General features: G+C 37.7%; 2 protein-coding genes and 1 pseudogene across 2 annotated transcripts; 1 reads left to right on the top strand and 2 right to left on the bottom strand.

Annotated features, from left to right (window-relative positions):
* Positions 1-131: 131 nt before the first annotated feature.
* Positions 132-1,115, bottom strand: LOC126615735 (uncharacterized). The gene is made up of 3 exons (XM_050283621.1): positions 590-1,115; positions 392-455; positions 132-311 (listed from the first exon to the last, which is right to left on the bottom strand). The coding sequence occupies exons 1-3, from the start codon at positions 924-926 to the stop codon at positions 293-295; spliced, it is 420 nt and encodes a 139-aa protein (XP_050139578.1). The 5' UTR covers positions 927-1,115; the 3' UTR covers positions 132-292.
* Positions 1,116-1,222: 107 nt separating this feature from the next.
* Positions 1,223-4,643, bottom strand: LOC126615729 (exonuclease V, chloroplastic). The gene is made up of 7 exons (XM_050283610.1): positions 4,107-4,643; positions 3,559-3,663; positions 3,209-3,330; positions 2,342-2,491; positions 2,095-2,248; positions 1,763-1,839; positions 1,223-1,672 (listed from the first exon to the last, which is right to left on the bottom strand). Exons 1-7 carry the CDS (start codon positions 4,485-4,487, stop codon positions 1,447-1,449), a joined length of 1,215 nt encoding a protein of 404 aa, XP_050139567.1. The 5' UTR covers positions 4,488-4,643; the 3' UTR covers positions 1,223-1,446.
* Positions 4,644-10,625: 5,982 nt separating this feature from the next.
* On the top strand, positions 10,626-11,846 carry LOC126616957 (uncharacterized; annotated as a pseudogene).
* The last annotated feature ends 776 nt before the right edge of the window (positions 11,847-12,622 follow it).

Below are 12,622 nucleotides of genomic sequence, written 5' to 3' on the forward strand. Positions count from 1 at the left end.
CCTTGTTTGTTCATCTTCCTTGATTCCTCTTTGTGTTATTCAAAAACTTAAGGGTGTGCGAAAATTACTGTCCTTCGATTTTCATACAAAGGAAAGCAATTGCGATGGCTCAGTAGCCTCATACGATAGGATGTTCAATAAGTTTCTTTCATAGCACGTTAATGCTATACCCCTGAACCGGCTTTCCTTCATTCCCAAGTATTCGCTTGTTCTGCAGCCAGTGTAGGCAAGATGGCCATAGCCTCGCCGGCAATGACGGTACTACCATTGCTGAAGCATGCCATCTTGAATTTCACTCTGAACCATACATTCTATAACCAAATAAGTCGGTCTCTGTTTAAGTCATACAAAGTGCAGAAGAATGGCATTGGCAAAGAATGATATGGCTTACAGGTATCTCTTCTTCTCTGCTTTGTACCTCACCAACCATCTCTTCTCCAATGTAGACAGGCAACCTGAAATGCAACGTTTGGGAAACATGTACAGCCCTGGGCCGAAAACACCACAACAATATCAAGGAATCAACCAACACAACAAATCAAGAAATGAGAAGATGTGATGTTGGGGAACAGGGCAGCAACAAGCATACCTTGAACCAGTCGATCTTCAAATCCGGCATTTGCAGCAGCCAGAGAATCGAAATGCAGAGGATTAGAGTCATGACTCACTTTTGAGTATTGTAAGACATCTTCATTTGTGAATACTCTAGTACGTTTCAACGTACATCCAAATCTACGAAAACTAGCTGCTGCTGACGACCAACCTCTCGTAGAATGTAGGTTCAATAAGAGTAAGTTCCGGCCAAGCATAACTCTAACCGTTTCTAAACACTGCCGGAATAGTGTTGTCCTCTCCATAGAAAACACAGGTTTGAATGTCTTGTATTCTACTTGCAGTGTGCGCTCACACCTGCAGGGCTGCAACATCAAAGTACACTTTCAAATTTTGTTTTTGCATAAATTGCTAGGCTGAAGTGGAAGCCTTCACTTTTTGCTCATATTATTTCTAAGTAGCTTGTACTGAGCATTATAACATGGTAGGCATCGGTTTCATAAGGTACACCATTCTCTTGAACGTCGGTTTTGTCGAGCCAAGTTCCACATATGGCCTTATATCATTGAGTTTGTGGTGGCGATAACTTGACTCTCAAGTTTTCAACTTCTAGACCCATTTGACTCTGCAAAATTTGATAAAGAGACATCCTTTGCACTTTGAGCATAACTTTCAGTACAAAACAATTGAATTTTACAACTCCTGTTTAACAATTTCGTTCAAAGAATAAGTTACAACAATTGAATCAAACAACGGCAACGATACAACATGAACGATACATTCATGGCACATCCAACACAGCAATTACCCCAAAGAAGCAACTCCAAGAATTGTGCTTCTTTGTACACTTATTGAGGATGCTGATTGAAACATCACCAATGCTACTGCTTTTCTCTAACTTGGTGTATTATTATAGTCCGCAGACTCTGCACTTTCAGCGGGGCAGATAGAAGAATATTGACAGAACCGGCATTTCCATCGCTCATCCTCAGGAGTGTAACTTGCTTCTCGCTCTCCTAACCAGAACTCAAGACAACCTTGTATTTGATTCTTGACCCAATCAGAGTCGTATGCAAACTCATCTTCACCAAGTAACGAATGATCTTTCTGTAACTCATATCTGACTCAAAAATAGTCATATTAGTATCTTCCCAAAAGTTATTGTGACCAAGCAAATGTAAAAGATCTACCGTATAAATTTTATACTCACCTCAATACCAGTTGGTCATGTGCAGAGGGCAGCATGCTACATGTGTTTCTATAGTATCTCACTATGTCATCAAGGGTCTGCGCAACCAAGAGAAATTTTTTACCTATACATGCATGCCTTTGAAGTGGTAATTATCTGAAGAATCTATGTGACACAATTTTTCTTATGAACTAATAAACAAAACAAATTACTAAAAAAAATGCATCTTTAATATCAAGTGATTGGTTTTAGAAGCAAGTATAGTGATAACGGGAACATCTAACAATAGAAAACCCCGAAAATCCTGATTTCCTGGACTAAATGTATCTAATAATTCAATGGAGAGACTTTACCTCTGCTGGGAACCCTAAGTTAGCAGTCATCTTTCTGATTTCTTCAGATAAGATGCCATGAGGATTTAAGGAAAAAGAAGTGTAAAATTTCTCTGATGGGAATTTATCGGCAACTAAATCATCCCAAATGTACTTGTAGCACATTAATTGAAGCCTGCCAAAATAGAGTGTGACTTCATTTTGGTGCATTTCCTCATCAATGGCAACAAAACATCAGCCCAAAACAGAAGCTAATAAAGGTGCATACCTTCCATTTCTTCGTTGTGGTTCAGCAGGAAGTGTATCTTTCACACGAGTCTTTGTGTCAACTAATATTGGGTGTCGGTTGGTTTCCGTAACAGGCATTCGAATCTCATCAATGACACCCACCATCCATACCCCTTCTGCAAAACCTATTCTGATATCATAAGAAAAGTATAGCCAATCATTGAAGGAAAGGAGGTTAAGAATATCAATGCTCCGATATCATCAATTCTATCAGAGAGAAACAGAGAATTGGCTGTAAGTATAAAGCAAAAGAAATAGCATGCCTATCTGACATACTGATATATAAAGGTACGATGTTTTTCTAAGACTTTCTCAATCATGTTTCATTTTCAGTATTGATGTTTCATGTATCCAGAGCATTGTCTCATTAGGTCCCAAAAACTACATCTGGATCACCATCAGCAATCTCTCGTGTGTATTTCATATTATTTCAATCTAGTACATGACAAGCTGTATATTCAGTTAAAGGGCGCCATAATCTTACAATCCAGGATTCATACTTACATCCAACACATACAAAAACTGCCAAACAAAGCATCAGAGCTGCAAACTTAATCCAGACATCATTCCTCACAGATGATAACTACTTTATGCAACAATAATGATCCATATGATCCATTTATTAATTGATTATAATGCTAAATAAGCCCTAAGAACGCCTTTATCTAACTCATTATGAAAAAATGCCCCGCAAAGATAAATTAGGAAATAGAAAGATAAAGCTTGGACCTCACTTGGATTGACAGCATTACAATATCAAGTAGCTCCATTCAGGAGGTTAAAAGCCACCTAAACAATGTATCGGGAGTCCAAGATTGAATCAAGAGACGCAGATGAATTAACTTACAGTGGCAGCTCACGTGTCAATCCTTCAAACAGTAATTGATTTACACCAGTTATAAAATTCAGAAGCTTCAGAGCCCATCTATCTTCAGTCGACGTGACACGAACTTTAACTCTTTTTACAACCTGCCGACAAATATAAGCAGATTCTAAATGTGCATAGCAACATGGAGGCCATGGAAAGGTAAGGGAAAGTGCTTTGTATTTTGACAAGAAAGAAAAACTATAGCGGAATTTTCTAAAGTCCCGAATTCTAACTTGACTACCAAATTGAAAAATGATTTCAAACTGCTAGGAGTCAGCTAATTCATGCAGGACAAAACCCCAAATAGTAATCACTTTTTGAATGCTTACCTGTTCTTCAAGTTTTGCATGGCGAGCAATACCTGCTTTCATAGCCTTACTCTCTTTTTGCTTGCCAACAAGGAGAACAAACTCCATTTGTTTTTCACACCATTCCTATAATTGACATGTAATGAGAACAAATCTACGTCAAATATCTTTCGACTCGTTAAGATGGATGGACAGAAAACTCAAATTAAACCCTCTTACAGAGTAATAATAGCGTTCAGATTACTGAAATTGTTTATTCATAGTTACTACTACACCTCGCGCGCATTACCAATTCTATCTGGAATAAACGACCATACATGGAAATTGGAAGCATTCGCAAACTCACACCGGAGAAACAGATCTACTGCACAAAATCATTGTCATCTCATCGCCATACAATTCAAGAATCAATTGATCTCAAACATTCAACGTAATCATCCATACCCATTACCAAAAACCCCATCTGATTCACAATCAAACATTAAAGATTCAAATTTGACAAATAAAAACCGAAACCCATTTCGCAAAAACTCGTAAAAAAAGAATCCCAAAGCCAAGAAACTCCATACCGTGGCAGTAATGTCGGTGACATACAACCCCTTCTTCCTAAACCGGTGCAAAAACGAGTCAGCCACCCGAGTCTTCTTCTGGGCACTCTTCAACCCACCCGAATCCTCAATATCGGGTTCGGAACAACCGGACAGCCTCCTCTTCGACAAAGCGGTGATCGACTGAATAGACCTGACGTTGCTGTGGAACGAAAGCGTTGAGGACCGAATTGCAGGGATGGCAGAGAAGGAAGCGCGAGCGGAAACAATAGCAGCTTCGAGCAGAGCCATCTCTTCCTCGCTCACAATCTCGATTGGGATTTCTGGCACGATTGCATCGTTCCCCTTGTTGCTGTGGTTGAAAGGTGAGTCGGAGATTGACTCGGACGGTGACTCGGTCATTTCGGACGAGTCTGGGGAAATGTGACCGTTAGGAACGCCACGCACACGCTTATGGGGCAAGGCAAGTTATCGTGGTGGTTTTTAATTTCAAAAATGTCGGAATAATTTTAGTTGTGTACGCTACAACCATTATATTATGGTGCTAATCGTTGCGTAAGATTTACCAGAAGTTGTTTTTTTTCAAAAGAAAACTTGTGAAGAAAGATGGGAGCACAATGGACTGGGCCTGGTCCCATTTTTTAGGTTTAGATCATCTTCAATCGAATGAGGGCTAAAGAACTTGTTTTAGCCTTATAGTCCTTCAAGAAATTAATATTTTACTAAATAGTGCATGATCCTTGGTTGAAGACGATTTTCGTGTCATTTTAGACTATTTTCGGCCCCCTGACCGGATCGGTTGGAGATGGACTTAGGCTTCTAAGTTTTTGTTCCTTATTTGAAACGCCTTTTCTATTTTTAAAGTAAACAACTAACCTATTTTGAATATACTGAAGGAAATTTTGTGAAAAACATGTTCTTTTGAGCAACATCTATAGCATGCAATTAACAAATTAAAGGCGGAATCATGCTTGTATGCACTCAAAAACAAAACATTACCCATGAAATTCAAAGCCTAGTAGTTAGGTGCACCAAGACTCAACTCAAAACAAAGTGAGTTGAGAAATTTATACCTTTGTTGATTCCTCTTTGCATAAGCAAAGGATAATCACTCAAGAGATAAGGCATTCATTCCTTGCTTCTTAGCTCCATGGATTTGGATGGAAGAATTGGTTTCTCCAAGTTCTCAAAGTTGAGAACCCCTAAGTCTCCACACCAAGGAAGGATTGATGAAGAAATGAGTGACCTAAAGGAAGTAAGATTGCTAGCTATGTTCCTCTAGGGTGGCCGGCCTCTTAGAGAGCAAATAGAGCTTTTGTTCTCATCTTTTCTCCCAAAAGAAACCCTAATGAAGAAAATGCTATAAAGTCATATTTATACCTACCTTCATTGGAGTGGCAAACTTGTAATAAGTCCAAAACCACTCCATTATCAATATGGCCGGCCATAGGGTGTTATTGGGTTGTTTGGGCCTTTGTGAATATTTAGTCATTAAGTTGTCATACAACTTAAGTCAATGGGCTTGACGTTCGAAACCCATTGGGCCTTAAGGCCCAAAACTAACCCTAGGTCTTTTAACGAACTTTATTCGTTTGATTAATTAACATATTAATTAATCCTTGCCATAAATAATTAAACCATTTAATTATTCTTACTCATCTCCGTTGTTTCTTCAATCTTTACCTTACACGGTGTACGATCCATTAGGTTCCTTTTAGCGAGGCAGTGGGCGATTAGAACTCTTTCAAATCGATTGTGAATTGAAACTTACTTTCATTTCTCCCTTTAGTGATTATACACGTTTAGGGCTTCCACAAACCATGAGTGACACCTAGCAGTATGTCATGGTTACCCAAGCTAATCAGAAGATGTGGAGAACCTATTCAGTTTAGAATTACAATGCAATACGGTCTTTCTCTAATACAATACTCTTAACCACATTGTTTGGATTGATAGTTTATTCATGTCTACTATCCAATGTGATTCATTTATTTATATGATTACCTTGAATGTGATTTGGAATGACTTCCTAAATCTCATTCATACTCTGGCTAGAGATTCTTAATCATATCATAGAGTATTCTCCCTCAAACGGTTTGAAGGTTAGAGATCCCTTGTTGCGCATTCACTTGCCTCCATGGCTAAGTGGCTTAACCCCAATTATGCCGTGGACACCCGCGAATGGAGTGACTTTGACATAATCAAAGATCATGGACCTAACCACAAGACAACTATGATGCCTCAGGTCAAAGGACTACTTTGCATTATCCCAACCATGAGTTCTCATGTGACATAAGTATGAGAACTCTTCGTTGATCGTGTTCAGTGAACTCATTCCTTATTGAGCACCTACTACTTGTCTTGGTGTCAGTCACACCAATGACTCGATACCAGTCACTCTCACTAAGAGAAGACATAGCACATACTGATCTTAACGGACTGTCAATGCCCAATTGGCAATCCTATGATCAGGAACGTTTAGGATATGTATACGAAAGAGAATGATCTCATAAATCTAACTTGTTTAAATTACATTCTCCTAATTACATATTCATTGGACTTATCGTTTAAGCATATAACATTTACATTCTCCTAATTACATATTCCTTGTTTTAGCCTTATAGTCCTTCAAGAAATTAATATTTTACTAAATAGTGCATGATCCTTGGTTGAAGACGATTTTCGTGTCATTTTAGACTATTTTCGGCCCCCTGACCGGATCGGTTGGAGATGGACTTAGGCTTCTAAGTTTTTGTTCCTTATTTGAAACGCCTTTTCTATTTTTAAAGTAAACAACTAACCTATTTTGAATATACTGAAGGAAATTTTGTGAAAAACATGTTCTTTTGAGCAACATCTATAGCATGCAATTAACAAATTAAAGGCGGAATCATGCTTGTCTGCACTCAAAAACAAAACATTACCCATGAAATTCAAAGCCTAGTAGTTAGGTGCACTAAGACTCAACTCAAAACAAAGTGAGTTGAGAAATTTATACCTTTGTTGATTCCTCTTTGCATAAGCAAAGGATAATCACTCAAGAGATAGGGCATTCATTCCTTGCTTCTTAGCTCCATGGATTTGGATGGAAGAATTGGTTTCTCCAAGTTCTCAAAGTTGAGAACCTCTAAGTCTCCACACCAAGGAAGGATTGATGAAGAAATGAGTGACCTAAAGGAAGTAAGATTGCTAGCTATGTTCCTCTAGGGTGGCCGGCCTCTTAGAGAGCAAATAGAGCTTTTGTTCTCATCTTTTCTCCCAAAAGAAACCCTAATGAAGAAAAGGCTATAAAGTCATATTTATACCTACCTTCATTGGAGTGGCAAACTTGTAATAAGTCCAAAACCACTCCATTATCAATAAGTCCAAAACCACTACCAAGCATATAACATTGATATTAAACTAGATTAGTTTAAAATGTGAAATGTCCATAAAGTATCATCATATGATTGGTTTTAGGGCACATTTCCAACACATACATCGTCTACACGAAGTTCTTTAAAAGTAAAATGTCTTGGGTGTTAGAGCATTGAACAACACACTCACATGATTGGTTGGGATGGAACCCACATATGTAGATTTTAGCTCTGCTGAGTGTCATTGTATACGGTTGTCATACCAAAAACTCTCTTGACCTTCATTTGAGGTTTTGTGTTTGGATCTTGGGTTTGATTGAAATGATGGCTCTCAATTCTAAAACCTATGATTATCATTTAGAACTATTATTTAGTGACATTCAAGGTTCATGTTTTGTATCTCATTTAAAATCTCAATCATCTGATGCATGATGCTTTAGAGTGTTTTTTTTTTAACAGTAACTTCTAATTGATTCCATTTGTTTTCAATCATCCAATGTAATTTCATTCGCATTATCATTTTACCAACTAAGATTTTGAGTCAAATTATATTTGATTTTAAAAAATGTTAGTCATTTATGACTTTGAAGTTATGTATAAAGTATTTTACATATAATCGTAGAGTTAAAACTGAAACTACCCCCTTTGATTATATAAAAGTTTTATTTGACTCAACGTTTTTCTAAAACACCAGAGTAAAAAGTTAAATTTAATTATTTATGCATTGTGAATGATATAACTTGCACTATTATATTTGAAGATCTCCAATGTACCGAAAAGGTTAAGAGTATATGACTTTAGAGATAAATGAAAAGTTTTTTTTTTTTTTTTGAACAATCGATATTATCAATACTAAGAGAAAATGGATGGGTTAAGCCTCAAAATGTGTTAGTAATAATGTAGTTCAAATTCATCTTTGACGAGAATTGAACCTAAAACTTCTCACTTACAATATTTGACTCTAGATTAAGCATGACCCTCAATTAAGAGATACTTTTAATTTGTTCAAAACATAAAGCGGAACGCTATATGTCATTATATAAAAGATAAGGAAAATGATATGTATTTCAACATTGATGGTAGGGATGGCAATTTAACCCGTCAAATCTGATCCCCGCAAGTAACCGATCCGAATAGTTCGGTTTCAGGGATCAAATTTTGGGTATTATACTGTTATGGGTAACGATCGGGTAAATAGTTCGATTTTGAGTTTGGTTATGGTTATTAGGGTATCCGTTCTGAACCCGTACTTGAAACCACCCCATTTGCATTCTTTAATGAAATAAATATAAATATTTTTTTTTCCTGCAAATTTATCAATTGATTCTATGAGACTTCAAAGGTCACCAACAACTTTATTAAAAAAAAAAATCAATCATTTCAATCGATGATGGAATGTGGGAGAGCTCAAAGGCCAGGATAGCTGGTTCAATAATTCAAATTTCGAAGAAACCCTATTCATTTTTTTCTTACAAATTGACAGCAGCAGCCATTTGCTTCCTTGCATTGGCTAATACAAAACTCCAAGTCTCTGAATCCATCAGTAGGTATGCTTTCTTCAAACTTTTCTTCTTTGGGGAATCCATCAATAGACAATAAGTATGCTTTCTCCAAACTCTTCTGTGTGATCAAAATGCATTTGGTTCTTTTTATTCAACAAGTAGGGCATGACCAAATAATTGGAGGAGGAAAGGAAATATTTTTCTTGCATTAAACTACCTTAGGTGAATATGATTACATTAGTTTGAGCAGATCCTGTTGTGTATTGAATTTTACAAACTAATTTAGGCTATTGTTTTATAAACAGCTTCTTCTGATGATGATGAACATATTGGTTGCTGCTCATTTGCTGCTCAAACTTTGAGGATATGTACGTGGATAAGGAACATCATGCATATGGTCGTAAGGGAGGAACATTATGAAGCATTGCTTCTTGTTTTGTGGACGCGAGAAATATTAGATGTTAATATGTTATGTGGGCAATGCATTAGCTGGAGCATTTTGGATTTTTTTTTTTTCTTTCTAATTTAAGAATCACTATTTTATTAGTTGAATTTTAGAAAGTGTCACAAACATTTGCTTAATTTTTCACAAGAAAGAAATATCATAATGGGGAAAACCGTTAATTACCTGATGGGGAATCCGAACCCAATGGGTTCGGTTACGGGGAATCCCTGTTCGGGAATTTTACTGTTTTGGGTTCAGAGAAATTAAATGGGTTTGGTTATGGGGATGGCACATCCGAACCCAATCCGCCTCGTTGCCATCCCTAATTGATGGCCACTTCTGTCATTACTTCCATCTTGCTACATGTTAATGCTTTTATTGATCATAATTTAATAGTTGTATTTTTGTTCACCACTTCCTCAAGTGGTGGTAATGATCACCACCATATTTATCATTGTTGGATAAGTTTAAATTTTGATCTCGAAATTTAAACTCATTTAAAGGGTGGTAGACATCACCATCACTTGGTGAGCCAAAATATTCCTTAATTAAATGAGATAATATAACCAAAGGTGGATGTATGTTTGGACCCAAGTGGTCTCGGGACCTAGTGGTCCCAGAACCATCCAGAAGTTTGAATAAGTGCTTGTGAGAACCTTTGAAGGACCACCCAATGGTCTAGACAGGTGGTGGAAAAGCGAAGACCACCATGACTGTGCTGATGTTGTGCAACATAAGCTTTGAATGAAGAAGAAAGACCACCATAACTTTGTTGTTCTTGGACCTTGGTTCCAACGAAGAAGAAAGACTTTCTCTCTTCATTTCCCACGTGACTAACTCCCTTTTTTTTTTTTTATTATAATTGTTTTCCAATCAGTTGTGTCATCTAACATTTTAATTAAAAAAGGGATGAAAATTACTCAACCAATGCTTTTATACTATATATTTGACGCCATTATTTCTTTTAAGAGTTACTATATATTCACACTATCTCTGAAAAATATTTCGTAAAGTACTATGAACTCGTAATCATTTGAACTTTCATCTACTAAAGCAAAATTATGATATTTTTAATGTTATATGTTTAATAATAAACCTAATTAAAGTAATAAACTCAAATTCTCAGTACAAATATGCACTTATTTATATATATGTAAAAATTTTACTTAAATCCGTCTAGAACTCCCAGTCTGTTTGTAACACCCACCCCAATTTATAAAAATATAATTGTGTAATTACCCCAAAATGTTATGAATATATCTATTTGGTCCTATTTTATCTACCTAATCAGGATCCAAAGCATTGGATCTCTTTCTTTCTAAATCTGCCACGTGGCAGCACCCCAATCAATTTCTTATTCTTCTCTCTCTGTCCCCCCCCCCCCGGTGAACTCCTTATTTCTTCTTCTTTTCTGTTTTCTTGTCTGTCCTGTCTCTCTTCCTCTCGGCTCTCTCTCATATCTCTCTTCTCTCCTTCTTCTCTGCACCGCAGCAGCACGCACCCATCTCCCCGCGCGAGGAAGTCCATCGTCATCATCATCTCGTCCTGCTCTCTCTTGCTCCCTCTTGTTCTTGCGACCCCAGTAAAACCCGGAAAGGAACTCCGGCGAATTTCCCTTTTTCCCCCGATTTGGTAAGCCTCAAATCCCTCTCTTTTGTCCTAGAATATGTGTGAATGGGTTTTAATTGAGTTGTTTTTTGTATATTTGGACGTTATAGGACGAAATCGAAGCCAGGTGTACGCACACCCAACTCCGGCGACCTCGGGGGTTTTTCTGGCCATCTTTGGCCGTTCCATGATTAAAGGAAGGTATAAAACACTCCCTTCATCTTGTTCTTTCGTTTGATACCTAGATCGGAGTCTAGGGTGGTGTTTTGAGGCCGGCCAGAGCTGTTGAAGCTCCGGTGTTCTTCTCTGTCGACGCCATGGCCTTCTAGGCCGGTTCCTAATCACTCAGGCCTTAGGCCCGTGGTGAGCCTAGCCCAAGAATCCTAACCCATTTCCTTTTTATTTTTTTTATTTAATTAATTAGTTTAGGATCCTAAAGGCCCTCGGGCCGTTTATGTTTAGGGCCTGTAGCCCGTGACCCAACCCAAAACCTTTTAAGGTTTTATTTATTTTTCTGTTATAGAAATAAGGCCTTGGGCCATTTTCTATTTAGGGCAGTAGGCCCGTGTGTGTTTAGCCCAAGCAGATTAGGCTTTGGGCCAATCTGAGTTGGGTTTTCAGCCCAAACCCAAAACCCTTAAAGCCTTTCAGCCCAACCTAAGACCCCAAGCCCAATATGACTTTGACCTTGACCAGTTGACTCTGACTGTTAACTCGGTCAATGATCAACGTTGACTCGGTCAACAGTCAACGTTGACTCGGTCAACGGTCAGAGTTGACTTTGACCGGTCAATGGTCAACGTTGACTTTTTGAGTTGAATTTTTGGGTTTCGTTCAGGACCTCTCCTAGGCTAATTTTGACGTCCTGGACCCGTTTTTAAAGTTCGTTTTCCCAAATTCAATCGTTTGAATAGAGTTTGACCAAAGGTACTCCTTTATATGAATAGGTGCAATTATTAACGGTGATTCCGTTATACCTTTTTGGCATAGCTTTGCACCATCGGTATACGGTGAGTGGACCCCTTCAAAAGCATGTTTTAATAATAGAAATGCATACATGAAAAATCATGATTTAATACTTATGTTTTATAAAGTACTTTATGAGATAATATGCTTACTGAGGCTAGATTAAATTATTACTATTTTTCCTATAACCCATGTTCTTATAGAATATTCGATGGATGACGATATGATATTTAGAACATGTTTAGAACACCTCTTTGTAGTATAGATGATGGATGACTTTATACTACGAAGTTGTTTTTCAATATATATATGTTCTGTGATTTTGTACTTACCTAGTGGTCCTTTCTGCTACGGGACGTAGGGATAGATTACGGTCCGTTCCGGACGACGGTTTGGTGTTGGCATAGGGCTTGGATGGTGTTTCCTCTGGCATTTAAGACCAGGGACGGGGAGCCGGCAAGGGGCCTGAAGTGTATTTTCCTCTGACTATCTACTCAGAGACGGGGAGTCGGCATGGGGCCTGTGGGTTATCAGACAATTCACTAGTGTTTATTACTTATACAAGTTATGAATTTGAGATACTGCACATCATGCTAGGTTTCGGAAAACTTATGTTTTACATTATATATATATGTTTTCGTAAAACCTGGGGGTTAGTAT

The sequence above is a fragment of the Malus sylvestris genome, chromosome 3, assembly GCF_916048215.2.
Source record: "Malus sylvestris chromosome 3, drMalSylv7.2, whole genome shotgun sequence".
Classification (NCBI taxonomy): domain Eukaryota; kingdom Viridiplantae; phylum Streptophyta; class Magnoliopsida; order Rosales; family Rosaceae; genus Malus; species Malus sylvestris.

Bases quoted from the DNA above. Each gene is read 5' to 3' on its own strand.
- LOC126615735 (XM_050283621.1), bottom strand. From the start codon at position 926: ATGTTGCAGCCCTGCAGGTGTGAGCGCACACTGCAAGTAGAATACAAG. The intron at 456-589 runs GTATGCTTGTTG...GTTGCATTTCAG, and splicing joins TGAAGATCGACTGGTTCAAG to GTTGCCTGTCTACATTGGAG.
- LOC126615729 (XM_050283610.1), bottom strand. From the start codon at position 4,487: ATGACCGAGTCACCGTCCGAGTCAATCTCCGACTCACCTTTCAACCAC. The intron at 3,664-4,106 runs GTATGGAGTTTC...TGTCAATTATAG, and splicing joins TCACCGACATTACTGCCACG to GAATGGTGTGAAAAACAAAT. The intron at 3,331-3,558 runs GTAAGCATTCAA...ATTTGTCGGCAG, and splicing joins ATGCAAAACTTGAAGAACAG to GTTGTAAAAAGAGTTAAAGT.